Below are 26,060 nucleotides of genomic sequence, written 5' to 3'. Positions count from 1 at the left end.
TATGCTGATCCATATAATTCTATATCTTTAACTTTTTGTCCCATGAATCTCATAATGAAACCAGCAAACAATGACATATACCACTGTCTTGTCCAAAATTAGTTTTGCCCATGAAATAGTCAATTCTGAGTAGTCAACACTAGACCAGGGTTTCCCAAACTTGGGTCTCCAGTTGTTTTTGGACTATAATTCCCATAATCCCTGACCAGTGGTCCTGTTAGCTAGGGATGAGAGCTGTAGACCAAAAACAGCTGGGGATCTAAGTTTGGGAAACCCTGCACTAGACTAAAGAGAGATGAACACACTCCACAATCACGGCCTAGGGCATTGTATTCTAAGGTTCTCATAGCAGGATCACACTTTTTCTGAATCTGAACTGGAAACAAATTTCACTTCTTTATCTTATAAGATTTAATTTTAAAGTGTGCAAAAGTCAATAACGTTTCTGTCTCCAAAACAGTACATTCCCACCCTCCATGATTCAATATGATATACAGTGGTACCTCAGGTTACATACGCTTCAGTTAAGAACTTTGCTTCAGGATAAGAACAGAAATTGTGCTCTGGCGGCGCAGCAGCAGCGGGAGGTCCCATTAGCTAAAGTGGTGCTTCAGGTTAAGAACAGTTTCAGGTTAAGAATGGACCTCCAGAACGAATTAAGCTCTTAACCCGAGGTACCACTGTAACTCTTTCAGGATATGTCATTCAGCTACAAGAAACAGGACCATTCAAACACACTTCAAGTAAGAACATGGTCAATTACCAACCACAGCAAATGCTGAATAGTAAAGCTAAAACAGAATCAAGCACGATCACTAGCAACTTATTTTGTGGATGGGTACTTCAGATTCACATAAAACATTTGACTAATGGGCTTATCAATCACCAATTTAGACTAGTAGTTGTGTGTCCCAACACACAACTGAAAATTACTGGCAAATGAACAGAGCTTCCATGGGTGACCTCCTTGGGGACGAGGATAGGCTGTTCTGAATGCAGGCAACTCCACTAAGAAATCAGAGGGCTTCCCTGTGTTTTGTTATTTGTCATTAAATATCAACTAAAAAAGAAAGAAAGAAATCAGTCTTTAGGAAGGCTGCTGGAGGCAACCAAAGGTGAACCATCATCAAAAGCTCATCAAAGTCTCCAGGTTGACTCCTCGACACACTACATAACACATGTATTTGCACACCAAATTCTAGGTTGTATTTTTATTCTGGTACTTTAACACAAAGTGGGGACCTAAATCTTTTGCCCCTAAGAGTATTGCTCCTGTTCAAGGCTCCTGCTAGCCTGAAAAAAGAGCATTGCAATGCTATTCAGGGCCCACAGGGTGGGGAGATTTCAAGACAGGGAAAAAGAAAAAAGACAACTTTTATGGCTGTCTTAGAGTGAGAAAAAACAATCAATTTTCTGTTTCCATCTCTCCTAAAACCTTTCCCCAAGTGACTGGTTTAGGTTAAAGAGCACTTATTTCTATACAGCAAAACAAAATAAAAAATGAAAAAAATCCTTCCAGTAGCACCTTAGAGACCAACTAAGTTTGTTCTTGGTATGAGCTTTCGTGTGCATGCACACTTCTTCAGATACACTTCTTCAGATACTTCTATACAGCAGTTGAAGGAACAAATTTGTGGAGAATGGGAAAGAAAAGTGAGGCACATCAGTTGCTCCCTCCTGAAACCTCCCCTAATAGCTCAGAGAGGGTACTTAACCTTCTGGCATGTATTCCTTCTGACCTTTTCCTCACTCCCCAAACTGTAACCTGTTAGCAGCTCAAGCAAACCAATTCCCTCTCTTCTCCTTTTTCTTTAACTGACACCCCCCTGGAGGCCACTGTGATGCTCAGTCTGTGTTGAACTGTTTGATTTCAAAGAATCATAGAACTGTAGAGTTGGAAGGGACCACAAGGATCATCAAGTCCAACACCCTGCAATGCAGGAATCTTTTGCCCAATGTGGGGCTCAAAACCACAACCCTGAGATTGAGAGTCTCATGCTGCACTGTCTGACTTTGATTTCTGCATGCCTAGAAAGTCCTCCAAGTATGCAAAAATCACTACCTGCTCTGTCAGTTGCCGCTTTTTATGCGGACAGGCACAGAACCACCAAGATCAGTATTATAAATAATTAGAAGTCCTCACACAAAGTGATGCTAGTTTTCAGATCTCTACACTAATCAGCTATAGACCTTGTTATGAACCTTTACTAAAGTAGTATTTCTGCTCTCTGAATATATCCAGCTATCAAATACTACCAAAATTAATTTCCACTACCTTTGTAAAAGCCTACATTTAAATTGTTAGAGTGTTAGCTACTGCACTACCGCAGGAGGCCAAGGAAAGGGTACTAGATAGTTAAAGACAATTGGAATTTTTTTCCTTTGGATGGGTGCCTTCAGTTCACTGCAGAACAAAGTTAGCTGACCATATAAGGCTCTGGGATTCCCGTGCAAAAGGCTCAAATATATTAACTATATGTATGCTAAAATCAAACAAGCTTCTAAAATGAGCCTGAAGTGCCTATGTATTAGCAGATCAGGAATATGGCTCTTTCAAAGATAGTAACAGCAAATGTGTCCACTTTAAATAGTACTTGTGGTGGAAAATTTTAGAGTATTCAGTTAGTTAGGGAACAGTAGATAACTTGTGTTCAAAACAACAGGAGAGGTCTGCTTCCAATGATAGCTGTAAAGCTCTATCATGTCTCCTACTTCACTTTTACTAGATACTCTAGTTCAGTGTTTTTCAACCACTGTTCCGTGGCACACTAGTGTGCCGCGAGATGTTGCCTGGTGTGCCGTGGGAAAAATTGAAAAAATACTTTATATATAGTCAATATAGGCACAGAGTTAAATTTTTTTTAACATTTTCTAATGGTGGTGTGCCTCGTGATTTTTTTCATGAAACAAGTGTGCCTTTGCCCAAAAAAGGTTGAAAAACACTGCTCTAGTTTGATTAGATTAATCTCTCTCCCCCTCCCTCTCTCTCTCTCTGTGTGCAACAGCACTCTCCCACTTGTGCTCCCCAGCAAGGCATAACACCTTCAGTACAGGAGCTTGTACACAGTCATGGTTAGTAGCCAATGAAAGCTTTAACCTCTGTTAAGTTGGTCTAACCCAGGGGTCGGCAACCTAAGGCCCATGGGCCACAAGTGGCCCACAGGGGTAGTTTAACCGGCCCACGAGGCCCCCCCGAACTAAGCCGCTTGCTTGGCGAGTCCCCGTGCACTGTGCTAAACCGGCACAGCGTGGCGCAGGGACTCACTTCCACAGCGCCAGAAATCACATCTGTGCAGACGCCGGAAATCGCGGGAGCTATCCAGCCCACAGAGGGATCCCCGCTGGGGTGAACCGGCCCGAGCGAGGTAAACCTTGCTGACCCCCGGTCTAACCCTCTTTTAAAGCTAACCAAATTGGGGGCCATTTTGTGGGAGTGCATTCCATAATTTAACTATGTACCGTGGACTTCCTTTTATCTGTCTGGAATCATCCAACAGACAGCTTCATTGGATAGTCTCCAGTTTTATGAGAATGAGAACCCACTCCATCTCCACACCTTGCATAATTTTATGCACCTATTATATACCTTACTTGTCTTTCCTCTAAACTTAAAAGTTTGCAAATTGGCAAACTTTTCTCATAGGAGTGTTGTTCAAGCTCCATGTTCATTTGGGCTGCCTTTTTTCTGAACCTTTTGCGGCGCTACATTAACCCTTTTTTGAGGTGTGATGACAGTATTTCATGTGTTGTCACACCACAGATTTGTATATCATAATGATATTGATAGTTTTGTTTTCAACACCTTTCCTATTGAACCCTAACAAATAATTTGTCTTTATCAAAGCTGCTGCACACTGGGGCAAGATATCTTCATCAAGCCATATACCAAGGATGGCGCTATCATGAGGCTGAGTGAGGCAGCTGCCTCAGGCAGCAAGTCCTGAGGGGCAGAAAGGGGCTAAAAAGGCATGACCTGTGGTTTGCCCTGAAACTAGCTTGCTGCCCTATGAGGCTGCATGAGGCAACCTACCTCGGGTGGCATGCTTCACAGGGGGTGAGAGATCCACACTGGGATTTGGGGGAGCCAACAACGCAGCTGAAAGCCAAAGATGGGGAGAGAAGCAACACCACCTTGCAGAATGCCTCCTTTTCACCAAGAGTGAAAAGGGGGTGGACCCACAGAGTGACTGTGTTGTCCCCACACACAGGGTGCAGGCCTAGATCAGGGGGGACATCTTGCCTCAGGCACCAAAGGGTGTAGGGCCAGCCCTGCTATGTACCATGAACCCAAGATCATTTTTCCAGACAACCACTGCTGATTCAAACCATGCAAATACATACATGAAGCTATAATTTTTATCCCCAATATGCATCATTTTACTTTTTTTCCTAGAAGAAATACTTAACCACAATACAAACATGTACTTCATATTTCTTGAAACACAAAGTTTCAAGAGGATGGATGGATGTAGATTGAGATATGTACCACTGATCTGCTTATTGTATGATTGTGCATTAACCTATGGAAAACCCTAGCTCATCACCTATAATAAAGTGCAAGTGTCTCTGCGTCCAGTCCCTGTGTCTGTGGGATTGCGCTACTGCGTATGTGCCCCACAGACAGCCGTTGGGACTTGGAGCGCAGAGACTTCGGGCGGCCGGGTGAAACTGTTGAAGCGGCGGGTATGCACAGGCACGCGACTGGTGCACGCTCGCGTGGACTTACTTCTAAGCGGCAGCGGCCGTTACAAGTGGCGGTGGGCGAGCGATGTCAAGCGAGAGCTGCTCGGTTGTTAGAAAAAAAACGAGATAAGCAAGAGCCGCTCAGTCAGCTCTGTGCATGTCCCCAACGTTGGTAGGGCAACAGTTTGACCACATATGTTCTAGTGCCCGTTAATTTAACAGGGTTAATTGGATTGGATAAGCCATATATCGCAATCAATGTAATTCTGCTTTATGACCAGAAACTTGTCTTGTCTCCTCAATATCTTAAAGAAATTGTCAACTTAGCCATAACTACAAACTCTAATATTATATCTTTCCACTATTTGATTTTGGGTGTTAATGGTGAATTCCAGTATTTCATACAGAGAATTCTAGCTACCACAAGCATATAGAAGTTCATCATGTTATTTCCTAACCAATTGTTCCACATAATGTAATGGAAAGAATACTGGATGAAATTTGCAATACAATTTTTTAAAATCACTGAATTCCATTTGCCATTGTGCTAGTATGGAGACATACTTCTAAAGCTTCTTACAATCCCTTCTTGTTTTATTATTATTAATTCGATTTTTTATTCACCCTTCACCACAATGCCCCAGGGTGGATTACGGCAATTTAAAATGCATTATTAAAATCAGCGGCACATTTCTCCAATACAGAGAACAGCTTTTTACTATACAGCACAGAGTGACACACAGTAGATGTAGATGCATCCATTTTACCATGATGAAATAGAAGTATTTCTGTTAAGTACAATGAGGCTCCAATACTTTGGCCACCTCATGAGAAGAGAAGACTCCCTAGAAGAAACCCTGATGCTGGGAAAGATGGAGGGCACAAGGAGAAGGGGATGACAGAAGAGGAGATGTTTGGACGGTGTTCTCGAGGCTACCAACATGAGTCTGACCAAACTGCGGGAAGCAGTGAAAGACAGGCGTGCCTGGCATGCTCTGGTCTATGGGGTCACGAAGAGTCAGACATGACTGAATGACTGAACAACAACAACAATGGGTTTGATCCTACATTGACACTCAATTTACAGAAGGACCCTTTTATCAGCACAATTCTCCTTCCACAACAAAGCAATACTACTAGGCTCAACTCATTTTAAAGTTCCTGTGTGAACAGATAGACTTTGGAATGGAACAACAAATTGCTGTTCTCATTCCACACAGAAGTCATTAGCAAAATAGACAGACCCAAGGTAACTGTGCCTACCATCCCCACTAACAAGGGGGGAAAAGCAAAGAAAATCTAGTTGTTGGGAATGGGACAATTTAATTGTGGACTAATTAAAAAACACCTGGGGGTGTAATTTCTAAAATAAGCTTTGGGCTACCAGAGTGATATAGCAACACAGTCTTCTACAAAATGGCATTGTATATCATCAAGCGTTGTACCCGTATACCAATAGACAACATATGTACAGCAGAAAGGAATAAGGAACTGGGATATGTACACCTCAAATTATGATTTGGGCAAATCATACACCCACACACCCATTTAGAACTTATGAAGGGGTCATCATATGCATCCATTTAGAACAGATCCTCTTAGTTCTGGGGTCATCATGCAGTATTACACAAATGACTATAAAAATTCCCAGTATAAATATTATCATGCTTTTGAGGTTCAGCAAGTTACAAGCTTTCTAAAGGAACTTAATTATATGGTAGGCAATAATCAGTAACGCCAAAACAGAGAAGTGCATAAACATGTGGGGAATTAAGAGTCTCGAAAAGCAGGACATACCAACTGGTTCCAAAGATTTGTAGAACCCCTATCATAAGAGTTACTTCTGAGAACCAATGCTGCTGTGGTTAGAGCAAGCCTTTTATGCAGTCCTCCATGTGCAGCACTCTCACTCTTGCTTTCTTAGCCATCCCTCTGGAAACTAATTCTTTTTGAACAAAGGGGGAGGGGGGAGGTGTGGCTGTTAGGTAAGCCCAAGGCCAAAAAGAGCCTTGCAATGATCAACAGAGTAGGATAAACTAGGAGAGGAAAGGAGAGTAGGACGGAAATACAAAAGTAGAGTGTGTGCTGAAAAGGAGAAGCATTTGACAAATGATCATTTCCCATCTGCATTAATATGGAGGGGGAATGGAGAAAGGCCCAAAACAAGGAGATACAGATGGGGTAACAGAAAGATAGAGGTGACATAGATAGAGGGGGGAGTGGCCACTGTGGAGTCCAGCAGAGAAAGAAAAAGAGAGAAGAGAAAACTCATTCACCACCAGTTTGTGCCCTAGCCACTGCTAGCCTGCAACCCCCAAAATATGGTCCTCAAGGGAATGCAATCCTTAACTGGAAAAAGGCTCACAAACCCCTAGGCTAAAGCAATGGGCTTTGATATAGAAACTTAGTTCAAATTCTCAGTCAGCATAATGGTCCCCTGGCACATGCTACCAGCACTCAGAAAAACTCATTATGACACTAAAATGGTACTGAGAAGACTGAAAGGAATACAAAATATAATGAAGAAAATTACATGCCCACAGTATCAAATTAGAACACTATTAGTTTCATCATGTGTCAGGTTTAGAATTGTTTCTACCTTTCAGACGCGCTTTTACTGAATGACCACCTGCTAATGAACATTCTCTGTCTGCAGCAATAACTTAAGAGCTCTTTTCAAATGGATCTATTTCCATTACTAGTTTGTCAGAAACAGGAAACAATTTGAAACTACTCTTCATAGTTATAAACAAGTACATAAAGCTGGGTAGGTTTGAAGCCCATCTATTTACAAGCTATTTACAAGCTAAGAGTTGCTGTTCTGGTTGAGCGTAAAAAACAATGCTTATTTGCAACTTAGACTGAGTGTCAATTAATGTTTGTAAGCAATGAAATAGACTCCCACCCTACATTTCAATGAAGAATATGTTTACTACCAGTCTCCAAGGTTGCACTTGAAATTTATGATACAGGAGAGTGATACCTTAGCATCCAAAGATATTTTGAACAGGGGGAAAATGAAAACTGATGAATACACAATCTCTCAAGCAGAAACAGCCTATGTGGTTGATAGAATTATAAGAAAACTGATTTACCCTAACCAAAACCAACATCTTTGGGTATTCAAGGGTAATGACATAACTCTGAAATAAAACTTTACCTAGGCTCTCATATTACTTCCCATGACAGAACATACTACTTTAAATTACCCTCAACTATACCACAGCCAAATTAGTCTTTAGGCATACATTGTTTACACTGGCATTTGTGAAGAGGCTCCTGAACTTTTAAAGAGATTCTTAAAACAATATATTCAGGAAAAAAGTAGAGAATATCAGTTCGGACACATTAAGCTGTTTAGGTTCACAATTCTTATAGTCCAATATAGGGATTGTCAATCCAGTGTCCATTCATGCAATCCAGTGCCCATTTCTTTTAATTGCTGGGGGGATTTTTTGTTTGTTTGGGAAATGGAAGGTGCTTCTTTCATCCATATAGGGTCTTTTCTGAATGGGGGATTAGACAGCACAGGCATGAGAGAGACAGAGGGATATACTTGGGCAGAGAGAAGAAGAGACATGTGTGTGGCTGTATAGTGTGTGAGATAGATACCAGTACTTGTGTTTATGGCCTGCATGCATGCTGCGAGTGGTGCATGCACATGCAAGAGGAAGTGTGGTCATGCTGTACATTTTACATGGTACTGGGAAATGTTCCCTGTTATAAGACAGCAAATGATACATTGTGGTGCAAGGGAGTCCAAAGTGCTCACTGAACCACTGTTATCGGAGGCACAAGTGTCTACAGTGCCCAAAAGTCTTTTTCCATTTTCAGCTGGCGCACCAAGCTGGACTACTAGACAGGGATGTCCGGGCCACAATTATCCATGTGCTGGCAACCTCAAAGCTGTGGTACTGTCATGTCATCTATATGGAGCCCACTATGTTAACGTAACTTATCTGCTGATAGAGCAGCACTAAGAATCAATTTGTTGCTGGGTCAAGTTTAAAATTCTGTTGACGAATTAAAGCCATGAACAACTTGCAACCTAGTTACCCAAGGGAACACCTATGCCCATACAGACTAGCCCAGCTACTAAAATCTCAGGAGGGACCTTGTCAGATGTCCGACAACTAGAGCAGTCCAGGGAGGAGGGCATTTTCTGTGTTTGTGCTCAGTTTATGGAACCATGTCCACTTGGAAATAAGGCTGGAGCCTACGTTGTAGAGTACAGGTGCCTCCTGAAGACGCATGCATTCATCTAAGCCTTTAGGAGTTACGAGGCTTTGAGAACTGTTCTACCTACTGAACGTATGGTTGTATTTTAATTTGTATTTACTGTAATGTGTATTTACTGGCTTTAAATTTTCTTTATTAGATTGCCTTTTAAGATTGTAAACAGTCTTTATGGAAGGCAGCCTACACTTTTTTTTAATGTCCAGTACAATTAAATATCTCAACAAAAATGGCAAGTTGCATTTAATATTCAAAATTAAGAGCATACTACTTATCTGAGAACAATGGTTACTCTATAAAGACAGTAAGTCTTAATTTTGTGTTCAAAAATTAGAAAAATCACATGGTTAAAACATATCAAGATAGCAAGCCAATCATTAGCTTGCTACTCCATTTCTACTTCACAAGACGGGAGAGTTCTCTCATTCAGAACTCATTGTTTTGCTTCCTTTTTAAGGAATGCCAAAAATGTTAACATGCTTTTTATTTGGATTTGCTTTTTATGGCCAAAATGAAGCCAAGTTAAAGGGATAAAGTTTGATCAGATCTGATTTTGGTTTTATTTTGAGTTAACAACCCCAAGCTTACTTATGGAAGATATTTGGAGTACTTATGCATATGGGGAGGGGTTCCTTTTTAACAAGTTAAAAGAAACAATTTACAGTGCAAATGCTGTGTCATACTGCTTTCAAAATTCAAACAGAAGTAGATCCAGTCTTAAGCATTTAATATACAATACATGGCAGGGATTCAATGTCCCATTTGTATGACAAAACCATTTCTACAAGAAATTTCTACAGCATTACTGATTTTCACATAATACAGCAACTCAAGTTGTATAAGATTTTGAAGACAAGGAGCTATGGTCTAACAATCTCTTTTCCACATTAGGTCCTTAACACCCCAACTGAACTCTAAAGAGCAATTTAAAACCCCAGCACTTTTGGATCCCACACAGTACCCGCAAACTTAACTCCATGGGTTTTGCTTGTTTCAAATAGATGTCAAAAATAAAAGTGTTTCAAATAGACAGCATTATTTGTTTCTGCTCTATGTGGTTGCAAATGACATTATTAACAAACAATATTTCATAAACTCTGAACAAGTCTTCTGTAATTCTGGTCGTTAGTGACATAAGAGGCAACTTAGGTCTGATCTATTTAGGAACGTTCATACACTTAAGAAAAAGGAGAACAGGAACAGAGGTTGATATCATACACCACAAAAATTAGGCAATTATTTCCGGTTACATTTTAACTGCTAACTGAATCACTGTACTGGTTGGTCAACTATCTGCAAAGAACAAAACAAAAACAAAAATGGAGCAACCTTGTTGGCTAGGCAGCACCAATAGTTCAAATGTTAAGGATTAGCATTTCAGATATACTAGATACAGCTGAAAAGTAAACAGCTAAGCAGACAGAAGTCGTCTAGCACATTGAGAAAATTATTTCTTAAAAATGCAAATACCCATTTCAAATGTATCAAGACAATATTGCATTAAATCCTATTTTCCCTCAAGCTTTAAATAGTCCAACTCCAAGCTTCTGGCTAGACAATCTAAAAGGGGAACTACATACAAGTGTGCTGATGGAAGCTTCTTTTACTCAAGAAAATATAAACTCTTAACGTCTTACCATTTCACATGATTTGAATTCAGACAGTTAATGGACCTCTTGAAGCAGTTAATAATGCATTCTTCATTCAAACATAGTTCAGAGTTTATGAAACGTAAGATAAAAGATATGAACACAACACTTTTCAACCCTGATTTTAATCAAAGAGGAGTATACACACTTCCTTAAAAAATGACCAGAGCAATTCTGTATGCATCAACTCAAATAAGCCGCATTGAATTTAGTGGAACTTATTCACAGGTAAGTGTGTCTAAACTTGCAGCCTTAGTAATATCAGCTGGTCATGAAAAATACACAAGTAAATACTGGGAACAAACAAGGAGAAATTTGGATTTCCATGATGGAGTCCAGTAGCCCCAACTGGTATTTTCAATTAAAGGGGGGACGGTTAATGTGACATACATACATTCAAAGATGTTATTTGTTGTAACTTGCATGCTAAGATGACAGTTTTCTGTTGTAAAATGAAATATTCTAAGAGTTTGACTCAACTGTTTGATTTATATTTTCAGATGAATCTGGGCAGTCACAGAATTCTGAAAATAGTACAAATTATAATTATTAATTATCTAGTCTAAATAGCAATATGAACATGTGTGTTCACTATCAATTCCCACTGCAACACACCAGATGAATTTCCCGCTAGAATGTACCTGTACTAGACACACCAATAATTGTCAAAAAAAGGGCACCAATTCCTTCAAGGAGTATTGTTATTTCAAAATTGTGTTTAAAGTTGTCAATTGATCAGGTGTGAAGAAACCTTTGGCCCTCTAGATGTTGCTTGACTCCAACTCGCATCAGTTCCAGCAAGCATGGCCAACAATTATGTGAGTTGTAATTCCGCAACATCTAGCACCTAAAGTTCCCCACAGCTGGCGTAAAACTACTGATAGCGGTGTTGCAGCCAGCAGCAGTAGTCAAAACAGGGTGCTCAATGGGAGTTATGTGGGCAGCTTTCAATCCTCTGGAATTAAGCCTCCTCATTCCTCCAATATAGCCATGGATCAGTCTCAAAGCTGTTTGAAGCTGGGACATGTTTTCCCCTCCATTGACTAAAACTAATGGGTCAGAAGGGACTCTAGATGTGGTTGGGGCATTTTTTCAATCTTTCAATATAAAATTTATCTGTTGAAACAATCCCTATATTCACACTCCCATACCTCAACAATACAGAACGCAATATTTTGTTTCCTTCAGTTTGAGAAATTTGGGGTGCAATTCCTGGAGAAACACTAGTTCCTTTTTTGAAAATCTCACCTTCATGCCTAGACACTAAGTCCTTCCACTCTTATAACAAAGTGCCATTCAATATATGCATCATCTAGTCATCCTGAGACACTAACCCCCGGATCTGTTCCATTCCCCCAGCCCAAGGAACAAAAACTCTTCAAAACCACTAACAAACAAAACATCAAGAACCCCTCCCTTCTACACCAGGAAAGGTCTCAGGTCAGGAAATCCAGGCAAATGGACATAGGTACTTTTGCTGTGGCAAACTGTAAAAGGTAGTATTACCTCATTACTACTCCCCACATCCAACAAGCAAAAAGTTTTGTTAGCTGACCCTGTGACCCACTTATTTATGTTGAAGTATCTGTCTTATCTATCTTAACTGAAAATGGCATAAAATCATTGTGCTAATTATTCTTTCTGAGCACCAGAATTTGTGTTCTCTGCATCTTGGTGTGGCCTCATAACTTCTTTTGCTATCCTTAGACTGAACTTTCCTGCAGCTGACTGTTTGATCCTTGCATACTGGGTCTTTGAGGAAACACAACTTTTTAGCCTAGAAGTCTGTGAGTCAGCAATCTACCGGTAGGTTCTCCTCATCCCCACTGCCATCTTCACCCATCCATCCAACTCACCTGGGTTTCAGATGAGCAACAGCACTTATTCTTCATTCACCCTCCTTATGGGTCATTATGGTATATGGAATGGATCATTCTGGTATACAGAATGCTACCATAAATGATGAGTTTGAATGGATAACCTCATGATTCCAACCTTTCTGAGTTACCGGTACTTTGCATACTATGTGAAGTGTCTTCATTGCTGGAGTATGTCACTGGTACACAAACACACACAAAAATTGCCTGCAACTTTACATCATCTACTGTTCTCACTTTTTGAAGTATGTCTGCTTTGAGGAAGTAGCAAGCAATTATGTTCCAAATCCTCTCCCCTGGCACCAGCTTCAGCTATGGTTTTCTCTACATCGCGGGTAGTTAAATTTAAGCTGGAGTTCAAAAAAAGGTGTGGCATTTAGTCTGAACTTTCTAATGAATCATAGACCCCATCACATGAATATCTTGGCAGCAGCAATCTTCCAGCCAGAGTCAGAAGTAATATTGCAAGTGCAAAAAGGGTCTTAATGGCCACCTTGTGTTTAGGCCCAGATTCATTGGCTGTGGCTGTAAATGTTAGCAAGCATACATTCCTGCTATTTGCTATTTTGGGACTGTGGACCACCCCCACAGCAGATTTTTGTAAAATTGGAAAAGGATCCTGGTCACTCTTCCTTAATGAGATCATGCTTTAGATCCCATTGTAGGCCTACTTTTTTCTGTCCAAGTGCTAGGCCCAGCGTGCCATGTGAACTTTGAAACATATTTTCAAGTCTCTTTTTGTGGTCAGCACGACTAAGCCACTTCTGGCGAACCAGAGCAGTGCACGGAAACGCCGTTTACCTTCCCTCCAGAGCAGTACCTAATTATCTACTTGCACTGTGTGCTTTCGAACTGCTAGGTTGGCGGGAGCAGCGACCGAGCAACGGGAACTCACACCATCGCGGGGATTTGAACCGCCAACTTTCTGATTGGCAAGCCCTAGGCTCTGTGGTTTAACCCATAGCATCACCCACGTCCATTTAAGATATATAGACAGTAATAACTACAGAAAAGAAACAATAGTTAGTGAACTTATATTGAAGGTTTTTTAATGAAAAGGTATACACTGCCTCGTGCCTTGCTACTCTTCTCTTTCATGTTCTTGTACAGCCTGATGTTGCAAGCTATTTGAATCCTACTATCTGCTATTTGTTCGGAACATACTAAAATGCCTTTTTCTACTGATCAAGATGTAGCAATCAGGTTTCCATTTAACAGTTACAGAAGCTTTCTGAAAGCCTAATTCAAGTTTATTCTATTAAAATAAGTCTCACAGAAGTACAACAGTACCAGCATTTTCACTATTGCATACCTAATCTATGAATCACAAGGCAGTGAATCTAGCAAACTACTTACCCAGAAGCAATATTATATGCCCCGGCCCCCAGGTGAGCAACTCTAACTGCAAGGGTGTAATTAGAATAACCTACAAGTATTAATACAGCAAACAACTGCTTGGGTAAGCATATACAGTACAGGAAAACAAAACCTTATCTTATTTTGCTCGCTACTCTTAAGTTTCTTTGTACTTGTAAATGTATTTAGGTGCAATCCCACAATAATTGTATGGAAAACTATGTCCCATTGAACTTACTAGGGCTTACTTATGAGCAGACATGTATAAGACTGCACTGTCAGATCACTGTATACTGGTGCTGCACTGTAAATGCTCACTCTGTGGAACAGAGTACTACATCATAGACTTAAACATCACACTAGTGGCAAAATAAACCAGCAGCAATGAACCTCTATCAATGCATTTTGTTCTACTGAAAAATGACAGCTTATCTAGTCTATGCCTTATCTTCCTTCTTTCATACAGGGTGACATTGAACTTTTTGGCATATACAATACTTCCTACATGAATTCTCAGACGTTAAGAAACAATATTTGCTGGCAATGCTCAGAATAACTAAATTTATATGATCAAGTTATTGTGAAATAAGCACATTCTTGATATTCATGGATAACATTTTGTTATAAGTATGAACCAGTCATATTGCTTTATTGTTCTAACAATACACTAACAGACTATAAGAAGGTGACAGCTGAGGAAAGCCTCCATTCTATGCCACATTTTCCACTGACTGTCATTTCAGGAATGTATCCAGCAATACATGAGAATCTGGAATGTCTCCGCCCACCAGATAGCATCAGATCTTGCACTGCTTACTAGGAGCCCTACTGCTTTGCAGCTCTACTGGAGTTTGCCTTTTTATAGTTAAGCAAGATCAAAAAAACTCAGATAAACAGAGCTATGCTAATAAGGATTTCATGCATTTGCATGGAATTATGTGGCAGTTTATGTACACAATGCAAATGAAGTTGTGACCCTTTAAGTTAGTGCTATCTGCCTGTAACTACATTTCCTAATATCATTCCACAGTTTCGTATGTTGAACTATGTACTCAACAGATAAACGTACTCAAACAGGCAAACTAAATTGTCTCTAAACAGTAATAAAGCAGGAATTAATCCATAACACTTAACAGTTACCTTCAATGAAAAATAGTCATTTTCATTTAAAAGATGCTCCTAACTTCTTGATTCTCTCTCTGGTGTACTTTTCTCTTATTACTATAGTGAGTTCTGAATAGCAAATTTTGTATAGATTTAGTCGGCAATACTAAACAAAAGTGATGAAAACTTTGCCTATAAACTATCCCTAACCAAAGGAGAGGTAAAGGAATTTATTTTATTTTTTTGTAAACCACACCTGAAACAATTTAGGGCCAGTTTACATGCATGTAGAGAAAAATGTGTCCCTTATAACCATACAAGCTAATTACAATGACAGGCAAGCAGATTATCTTGTGTATGTGCAAAAAGATACTGCAGTCTTCACACCAGTAGTATATACAGTTATACTGTTTTTCCTTATCAAGGGCGTAGGCCAAGTGCAGTGTTAGAAACTAATCGCCCAATGACACCTTAAACCTTGGTTGTGGATGCCACAACAGTATGTCTAGGCACCATTTCTTCCCCAACGGAATTTATTGTTGTTATGTCATTTCTATACCTCTTTATATTTTAAAGAAAAAAATCTCAAAGTGGTTTACAACACATTAAACCATCAAATGAAATACAGAATAAAACAAATTCAAGCTTCAAGGAAAATATTTCAGATCCTTCTCTAAGTGACATTTTGCTTTCCCCATATTTACCTACTTAATTTAGATACCTGTCCCATAGCAGAAGTACTCTAGGAAGCCAGTGTTGTGTAATGGTTAGAGCAGATCAGTAGCTATGGGGGGGCAACCTATGTTTGTAAGCAAATATGCATGGGTGTGCGTGCGAAACTGGGTCTTTGACTAGTTTCGGCCTTGGGTTAATGTGGCAGACTAGGACCTGAGAAATCAGAGTTCAAATACTCACTCAGTCATGAATCTCAATGGGTGACCTTGGGCCAGTCACAGCCACTTAACCTACCTCACAGGGTTGTTGTAGGGATTAACTGAGAAGGGAGGTGAGCCATGTACTCCTTGGACAAAAAGGTGGGATATAAATACAATAAACAGGGGTCAGCAAACTTTTTCAGCAGGGGGCCAGTCTACTGTTCCTCAGACCTTATGAGGGGCTGGACTATATTTTGAAGAAAAATAATAATGATGAATGAATTCCTATGCCCCACAAATAACCCAGAGATGCATTTTAAATAAAAGCACACATTCTACTCATGATGATTCCCAGACCATCCGCACGCTGGATTTAGAAGGCGATTGGGCCAGATCTGGCCCCCAGGCCTTAGTTTGCCTATCCATGACAATAAATAAGCAATTCTGTTTACCTGCTTAAGAAAGATCAAAGGGCCAGCCAGATGGAGATGTCAGTCACCAACCTGGCAGCCAGAGCTCTCCACATGGTCACAACTGGACCTGCAGCAGTTGCAAATCATGCCTGGCACCTGGCTAATTTCTAACACTGGCCAGTTGAACCTTACTTCTGTTACCAAACCAACACATATCACCAGAATACAATTTACCACTCTAACGTATTGTATTTCCTTTAGAAATGTCCATTTCAAAAGCACTAGCAGTAAACAAGCAGCAAAATGCCATGAAATATCTGTCAAAAACTTCAGCTATGAGAATATAAATGTTACTTTTTCTCCTGAACACATAAATCCATCTTCAGCATAAAGTAGTTTTGGAGATGTATACTACCCATTCTCATGTTAAGCTATGTTAAGGCATGTTGCAAGTTCCAGATTTCCATTTCAGGAAGATTGATACTCTACAAAGGAACTGAGATGCACTAAATCAGATACAGTCGTACCTCGTGTTGCGTTCGCTGCGGGTTGCAAACGGCACGGGTTACAAACGCTCCGAGCCCGGAAGTAATGGAACATGTTACTTCCGGGTTCGGTGGGTCGCACATGCACATACGCATCAAATGATGTCACACGCACGCGTGCCAAATCGCGACCCGTGTGTGCGCAGAAGTGGCGCTGCGGGCTGCTCAGGATGCGAACGGGGCTCCGGAACGGATCCCGTTCACATCTACAGGTACCAATGTATACATTTTGTGACTCTTCCCACACAACCCTGCAACATGCATGCATCCATGAATGCACACACACAGTATGAAAAGTCAATAGCAGAAAGAAAGATACCAGCCACAAATACATATTAAACCAGGATTTTATTAAATCAGAATATGCAAACCGGGAAGTTGCAATGAACCATAGATTTTCATTGCACATGAACTAGGAATTATGATTAAAAACTTCCAACTAAGCGAGCATCACAAGTTAAACTTAAAGCATCTCACATTCTGACTTAAAAATTGTGTGAACACAGCCACTGAGTGTGACTTTACAAGAGGCTTGGAGAAAGACCTAGATTTCAACAAACATACTATAAATTACCATTTACCGGTATACCAAAGAGCCAGTCCCAGCAATGTGGTCATGAGGTTTAGGTTTCTCCAATGTGAAAATATCAAGCCAGAATTTTAAGTAGCCCTAAAATCAAATAGGTATAATTGACACAAATAATAGAGTGCACCTGCAACTTACACTCACTTTACAATGCAATCACACCTTGGGGGGGGGGGATAAAGAAAGAAAGAAAGAAAGAAAGAAAGAAAGGGAGAAACCTGCCATTCCCAGCTCTCCATTTATTTGTCCCCCCCCCCCTCCACCCATGCACCCAGCAGGTTTTCCTTGCTTATCAGACTCTGGTTGGCTGTGGGAGCGAGCTCCCAGGGCACTCCAGCATCCTTTCCAGATCCAGGTAAGCAGCCCTCAGCCTTGTGGGGAGAAGCAGTTCCAGGAATTCCTGACTTTGTGCATTTCTGCCTTTGTGCATGGGATCCCAGGAACCAAGCCTTTGTGTATGTGGTGAACCAACCATACTTTAAAAAGTACCTTTATATTCCTCCAATTCAAATGGGAGCATTCAGAGTATTCTTGGATATCTTTCTTGAATCACTATCACTTGAAAGTGCTAAACATTTGGTTGGATTCTGCCCTTTTTTTAATCAAAGCAACAAAGAAATTGGAATGTAAGGTGTACTGCAATATTGTATAAATACAAATTTTACTTCTAAGTATTTTATATAAGTAAATTAAGTAAAAACTAAATATCTGGGTTAAATTCTTGAGTTTAAATATTAATAATGTTTAAAAACAATAAAAATAAATGCACATTCCCAAAGGTGGGCTATCCACGCAATGCCTAAATTCAGTTTAGAATTACAGTTGAGCTTTAAGACTACACCGAACAGGAAAGCTCTATACTCCAACCTCCACACACAAAATAGTAATTTATTTTATTTTATTTTTAAAGGGAACCAAAATTCACATAAACCACTCAAACATCACAAAAATACATATTGGGGAAAGGGCTCTCTGCACAACCTGCATTTTTCAGACAATAGGGATAAACAGAGAATAGACCAATTTTGGTTGGCCCTGCTGACCATGCCAAAAATTGCAGTCACTCACCCAGCAAGGATTAGGAAGGTAGGGAGTTAACTTGGACACTGTTGCTTGCAGATACCTCAAGCACCCAAGGAAGACCCCTCCTACCAGTCTTTGCCACTCCTAAGGTCAGCAAAGGGGGATACTAGCTTGGTCCAATCCCAAGTATGGGGGACCACTGCAGTGTCAAACTTGGATGGCTGATTGGTAATCACTCTCACCAGAGGGCAGCACCACACTCACCATGAAAAAATACTAAAATCTGAAGATAAACAACATTAAAAGAAGCCTCCAGTCCCTATAAATATTTTGGTGGCTTAGATAAAACTTGCTTTAACTAAGGGAATTGGAACTGATTCAAAGTTAATGCAGACTCTTTCTTCAATGGTTCATGCTGCGCTACCACTACAATGTTAAAAAATGGCAAACTGTCAGGTGTCAGAAGTTTAAGAGCAATGATTAAGGTTTCTAATTTGGCAACATCTATTCTTATATTGATAGATGCATGAGTGTCAAAATCATAAAAATAGACAACATCTGCCACTAGCAGGAATGGCTATACAGTACACTGAGAGAACAGGCAGAACAAGGAATCTGGTCTTCAACAGTCACATGATTATCCCCAAGTGGTCTTTTTACATACATCTGGTCGACACAGCAGACTTACATGGTACCCAAGCTTATGGTGAGAAACACACACACACACACACACACACACACACACAAACACACACACACACATATTCTTCCCATAGGACAGGCAGCATTTCATGAAAAATTACTGGTTGGTTACACTAACTACCTTTCTGTGATACACTATTAATTTCTTCCTAGCATCACAATTTCTGTATGTTTTACACCAAGGGTATCACAATGAACAAGTTCATTCTCTCGAACCAATACAGCAACAACTAACTAAAGCAACAGAACAAGAACTCAATGTTTGTGCTATTGGCATAAAATCTTGCAAACACACACTAGTATTATTGTTGTTTAGTTGTTTAGTCGTGTCCGACTCTTCGTGACCCCATGGACCAGAGCATGCCAGGCACTCCTACACACTAGTATACTCTGTAGCTTATCTATACAACCTTAGCCGAGTTATGTGCCCTGTAGTTAAAAGCTTCTTAGATTTGATACTTAATAACTTTTAACACCGAGGGTTACTATCACAAGTTGATTTACTTGTGCAACAAATAAAAGATCTGCTGAAACCCTAGCGAGAGAGCATACATATATAATTATGTCCATTGCTTCAAATTATACCACCCAAAAGCAAAATCATTTAGCTTACTTGATAATGAACTCTGGTCAACTGAATAACACGTAAGTATCACTGCACTACGAAATAACATCTCTTTCAAAATCCTAAGGAAAAAAGGGGGGGGGGAATCAATATAGTGTACAACTCTATCATTCAGTTTTAGGTATTGTATTGTTTTAATTTCTATACTATCTTCCTAACACTAGCTGCTCAAGTCAACTCACAATTTGTTGTTGTTGTTCAGTCGTGTCCGACTCTTCGTGACCCCATGGACCAGAGCACGCCAGGCACGCCTATCCTTCACTGCCTCTCGCAGTTTGGCCAAACTCATGTTAGTAGCTTCGAGAACACTGTCCAACCATCTCATCCTCTGTCGTCCCCTTCTCCTTGTGCCCTCCATCTTTCCCAACATCAGGGTCTTTTCTAGGGAGTCTTCTCTTCTCATGAGGTGGCCAAAGTACTGGAGCCTCAACTTCAGGATCTGTCCTTCTAGTGAGCACTTAGGGCTGATTCAACTCACAATAAAACCAAGTTAAAATATGGTAACTGATAAACCACTGGTTTTTGCTGAACTATTTGAAAATACTGACAACTGAACTTTTTAGAAAAGTAAAACTGACAAATGGAAAGAAGTGGGTTTAAGGCTCAGCCTACCACTGTTAACATACTCAATGCCCCAGAGCTCAATTCACTGGTTTTAGTGGAAGACATTTAAGTCAATGCTCACTTCTCCTATTGAAACCAATGGAATTCAAAGACATTTAGTTTCACTGGAACACACCCAAAGTTTCAGCCAAACACCTCAATACACTTTTCCAAGTCCATCCTGAATCTGCTTCAGGTTCTATTGACTTAGTGTTAAACTAAGCCTTATAATTTGTCATCTTGCTAATTAAAACCCTCTACATTATTATTTTAAATTTACTTCTTGATTGTGAAGTACTAAACAGGAATTAGTGGAAACGGAACTGTTCATTATCCTGTCAATGAACACACTAGTCACATGATTTTTACAAAACACTTTTGTGTGTTGCTTGCAGCATGTGTGAAGAGGGTAGTTCAAAGAAGAAAATAATCCATTGGGATTCTCTCAAGCTGTGTTAGAACAAAGCTAGCATCCCTATCTTACCATGCTGATCCATGCTTTTGTAGCTTCTAACCTAGTCTAATGCAGTACACTTTAAATGGGGCTGCCTCAAAGAGGACTTGGAAGCTTCATCTGATGCAAAAGTGGCTGTTTGCTTTCTAACAGGTGTTGCAAGGCACACCCACAAACAACTTGTGCTATGCAAAGGCTGCTTTGTGCTTCTGGTGCAATTCAAGGTGCTCATTTTAAGATTTAATGTCACACCATGGGACACACATAGCTAAGGGACCAGCCCTGCTCTGTATGCATTATCTATGCCAAATAAATTTAGTGTTAGCAAGGGGAGGAGAGGGCCTTTTCTGCTGAAGCACCATTGTTCTGGAATGTTTTGTGCATTCAGGGAAAGAAATGATCTTCTTCAGTGTTCGGTTGATTGTTTTTGGCATGTTCAGTGATTATTTTCTTTGTTGTTCCAATTCATTGGCTAGCATTTATAATTTAAATGTATTTTTATTTTTGTAACCTGCATTGAGCTATTTGGAAATGCAATGTTGTACCTAACTAAAGCAATGTGCACAAAGTCACAGCCAGAAGCAGATGTGTTGCTCTAGCCAACAACACATTTTAGCATGCATCAAAACAGCTTTTAAATGGAAAATTAAGTTCATACGCCATAAATGCAGTTCATATGAATATATATATTGAATCTATATGAAGATGAGCTTTAGAAGACAACAGGTTTTGGAGATCATTAATATTTATTTACCTACAAAAAGAGACATCAAGTAAAATGTACCTTTATTACACAGGAAGATACAAGTTTTGGAAAGAGATGAAATTGTATTCTAGTTCATCTCAGAAAGAGTGCTACTGCTCTGTGCCAGTTATGTTTGATTTGACATCAAAAGACCAGTAAGTATATGGAAACATGGCTTCTGCAGAAGAATTTCCTACCTAGGAAGTCACAAAAATTCAAAAATATTAATAACTGCTATCAACTGACAACAATGTTCAACCATCTTTCACTCTCAGAAAAGAATAGCACTGAACAGCTTCTTCTTACTTTCTGCACAAATATACAAAACTTATTCATCTCTTTAAACCAAAATCATGTTACCACTACAGAAGACTAAAGAATAAACAAAGTAGTATTTCCTCATTAAATCAGCGTGACTGGTCCTTACTTAAAAACACTAAATCACATAGTTGCATTTAAAATTATTTTCAATGATGGCTGTCTGCTGACACAGAGAAGAAAAGTAAAATAGCTTTTATTACAACTCTGCAATTCTATGATTCTATGCACCATATCATGTTGTTGAGCATGTGCATTCAAAACTCAATCTTGACAAAGGATGTGTATGCACCAACAGAAACTAACCCAGCCACCATATACTGTATATTCTGCCCAGCAATGGCAGCAACAAAGTTTCAGTTTCCATTAACAGTACAGAAGGTCCTAACAGCAGCTGAGTGACATTTCCTTAGTATGAATAAGTTTTAAGTTTAAGAGCATATTACGGGCTCTATGTAGTCGATGAAATTCCAGATTTAAAAACCTATTTGGGGGATACAGTTTGACAGATGCAGTGTATCTTGGAAAGTTAACAATATTTTCAGTCACATTATATCATGAACAAAGTTACTGAACTCTGGTTTTCCGTGGCTTACATGTTGACTCAAAAGTAAGTTCCACTGTGTTTAATGGGGTTTGCAGCCAAATAAGCATGCTCAATGATTCCTATGTGAGAGTCTTATGGGCCACTACACCTAAAAAAAATATACACCCAGTAGAGACAGTAGCAATTCCTTCCACACACCAAGTTCTTTATTCTTTGCTAGTCCCAATATGGAACTTCTTCAGAGATTCCCTCACCACATACACAGCCTATGGCCAAAGTTTTATGCATACTTTGAAAATTCCACTAGGATTTGCTCCCAAACATATGTAGTCAAGAGCAACATACACCATTAAAGCACTGGTTTTTCTTTTCAACCACCTACATGTTCACAAAGCCTCCAAGTTGCCTACTGATATTATAGCCTAACCAATTCTATGATATTAAGCTAAATGACATTAGTCTAAGGGGACAGAAGTGGAAGTTTAGCACAGACAAAGCCCACGTTGTTAAATTATGCTACCAAGAATGTGCAGAAGTTGCTAGCCAATGAGGTACTGTTACCTATAATCTTGTGATGATCATTACTTCATTAGCACTGCAGTATCAACTTTTTAGTATTGTGACAAGTAGTTCTATGAAGTTTGGATTTTCTAGTACTTGTAAATAGATTAACATCTAACCCAATAAAATGCAGCCTCGTCAATAAAGCCATTTCTTTAGGATGAAGAATCACAGTGAAGTAAAGTCTTTAGAGTCTTGTCATTTTTCATCCTAACAGGTTTTAGTTATTCTTTGGTTTCTTCTCTCTGAAATTTATTCTGTAAATAGTACATATATGAATTCTCTGAACCGATTGTAACCTGTCAACAGAAGAATGGCAGGTTTTAGTCAGGAGACACAACTGATTATACACCTTGCACAATAAAAAAGCAAGATATGAATAGCATCTAAGCCATCCTCAGCTCGCTGAGAAGCTTTCCTCATATTCATTTCATCATCATAAATTTTTAATACATACTAAATTGAAATCTGTATTTCAGAGATTAGTAAAAGACTCCACACACTTAACCAGCCAATATACTGCAAAGAGAATTTCTACCTGATTCAACAGGAGATACTAATTACCATATCTCTATGATGCTACCAAGCCAACTGGAGTTGAAAACCAAAATCAAACTGTCAAAGTGATTATACTTGCTTTTCTGATATTCACCGACCCTAACGTTGTTATTGCTTTTGGCCTGCTAATAGAACCTTAACGTATTCAAGCAAACCCACATTATCTCTGGATTGCCACAGTCTTTCCTTATTTGGCTAACATTATGAGATTCCAATCAGACTCCTATAAAACTTTAACATGCACAAAGCATCCATTTTGAGAAAACCTCACAAGTGGTATTCCTTCCATTTTCACTAAAACGTTAAGCTTCAAGGAGTTGGCCAAACAAAAACAAGGTAAAATCGGGGGGGGGCGGCTTTTACAACGACGGGGGGGGGCCAAAAACACACACACCAAACACGAATTCGAGTTTGCGTTTCACACTGCAGAACAAGTACTGTTCAAGACCTGTAACACAAGTTTTGTTTTGTTTTTAGAGAGAGAGCATGTGAACTATTTAGAATTATTCGGGAGGAGAGGGAACTTGAGCAGCGAGTCTAATCTTTTGGAAGGGAGAGGACAGCGTTCACACTGGGGGCAGGAAACAGCAGCCGTTCAAACTGCAGGACAGGCAGCCACTTCCATCACTGCCAAAGGTTGCCCCCTTTTCTCGAAGGCAAGGAAGGGACCTTATTCTCTCAATTCCTGGCCATATACTGGGGACGAATGGGGGAGCCCTCGAGCCTCCCTCCCGGTAGTCGGCGTCCCCTTCCCCCCTCGGAGGAGTCTGCCCACCCCACGCCTCACCTCAAACCCTGCCAAGTGCAAGAGAGGAAGGAAGAGAGCCTCGCAATTGTCACTGCCTGCCGGGGGCGGGTGAGGGGAGGCAGGCAGGCAAAAAAGCAAGGCCCGGCTCCCCGGCCTAACCCGCCCAAGCAAGCAGGGAAGCACCCTCCTCCTCCTCTTCCTCAGCAAAACACAACATTCCTACGGCACAAACAAGGATGCGCGCAGCCGGCCTGGCTCCTCTCTAACGGCCGGGAGGCAGGAGAGAGAAGGGGGGGGGGTCCTTCTCGACGTCTTCCTCGTTGCGCTCTGAGGGAAGACGAATGTTTGTTGGCATTTTCCACCCCCACCCTTCGTACAAGCACCTCAGGCGGCTGCCTCCTTTACCCAACTCCCCGGGCAGCGGAGGGCTCCTTCCCAGCTAGGCCCCAGCCCCCGGGGGCCAGAACACAGACCTGGTGCAGCGCGGTGAGCCCGTCCACATTGGCGTAGTTGATGTCGGCGCCTCGCTCCAGCAGCCGGAGCACCTCGTCGGTGTCTCCGCTCGAGCAGGCGGCCAGGAAGACGGCGCCGTCGTCGAACTTCACCTTGGTCTTCTTGCGCTTCACCACCGGCGGCTCCTGGTCGGTCTCGGAGCCGATCCAGCGCTTCAGCTGCTCGTTCCGCTTCTGCTTGGCGTCCGCCATCTTCATGCCCTGCTCGGCTCTGGTTCCCTTCTTCTCCCGCTCCCTATCGCCTAGCTAGCTATCACTCGCCCGCCCGCCCTGCCTTGCCTTGCCTCGCCTCGCCTGCCTCCCTCAGCGGCGGCGCTCCGCACCCAGGAGGAGGAGGAGGAGGAGGGGAGGGGGAGGCGGGGAAGCCCAAGCGCCGCCTGGTTCCCACACAGCACCGCGCGGCCGAACGCTAGCTCGCTCGCTCGCTCGCAGGCTAGCGCGCGCACGCTCCCTCGGCCCCGCCCACAAGCGCCCCCAAAGCGCCGCCTGAGAGGATCCCCCGCGCGCCTACTCTGCCTTGCCTTGCCTGCCTAACTAGTTAAGCGCTGGGCGGGGCGGGGCGGCGGAAAAGAGGGGGTAGAGGAGCGCCAGGCTTCTTCCGCGTAACATCTCGCGAGAGCCCCCGGCGAGAAGCTGGCGGCGAATGAAGTTCGCTCTTGAGGGAGCTCCGGGCAGTGATTGGAGGGAAGCGGCCGGCGCTGATACGAGCGTGCCGCGGGAAGCGGGAGGAGGGGCTGCAGTCTGGGAAGCAGCTGCGGCCAGAGTGTGAGATGCCCGCAGCTTGCATCTCCTCTGTATTATTGCAAGGCACTCCCCGCGGCTTACGCGAGAGCAAGCACCCACTGAAGTGAATGGGATTTAGTTGCTTCCCGTGCAAAAGTTGCATGGCGAGCCTTGCGGGGAGGAAGCGAGTTCCACTGACTTCAGCAGGGTTTTACCCCTGAAGGAAACGCGTGCGCTTTAAATTCTCTTGCAACTCCGGAGAGGCAGGAAGTGCCGGCTTGTGGGAGATGTTGGAAGCGGAGCCGCTACTACGAGCCTGCCTCTGCCGGGCTGTCTCGGCAAGCGCTGCTTTTGCATCCGTTCTCGTATTATACATGCGCGACAAATTCCGGAGGAGCAGCAGCAGTCCTCAGCAAAGAAACAAAAACAAAAAGGGGGGTGGGATGGGGGAAATAAATCTGTTAGTTACACAGTATATCGGTCTTTAAGGTGACCCCGAAATGGATGGATTGGTTTTGTGTTTTTAATCGAGCTTTCGAACAGCGCACATGATGAGCACAGTAGTCAACAATTCACAAGGAGGTCGCATCCAGTTTTGAGACAAAAAAATATGTAAA

General features: G+C 41.4%; 1 protein-coding gene across 6 annotated transcripts in view; it reads right to left on the bottom strand.

Annotated features, from left to right (window-relative positions):
- Positions 1–25,024, bottom strand: part of PPP1R12A (protein phosphatase 1 regulatory subunit 12A) — a 98,877-nt gene extending 73,853 nt beyond the window's left edge. For 4 of the 6 annotated variants that reach the window (XR_004427463.1, XM_033162802.1, XM_033162804.1 and 1 more), the window contains exon 1: positions 24,682–25,024. Coding sequence is in view for 4 of the 6 variants with exons in the window: in XM_033162802.1 (XP_033018693.1) it covers positions 24,682–24,918 (237 nt within the window). In the remaining 2 variants the exon portion in view is untranslated. The remainder of the gene's footprint in view (positions 1–24,681) is intronic. The other 2 variants (XR_004427464.1, XM_033162803.1) reach the window with 1 other exon arrangement.
- Positions 25,025–26,060: the final 1,036 nt, after the last annotated feature.

The sequence above is a fragment of the Lacerta agilis genome, chromosome 10 (genome assembly GCF_009819535.1).
Source record: "Lacerta agilis isolate rLacAgi1 chromosome 10, rLacAgi1.pri, whole genome shotgun sequence".
NCBI classification, from domain to species: Eukaryota; Metazoa; Chordata; class Lepidosauria; order Squamata; family Lacertidae; genus Lacerta; species Lacerta agilis.
The sequence above is the reverse complement of the archived record's forward strand: the minus strand, read 5'-3'. Positions and strand labels throughout refer to the sequence as shown.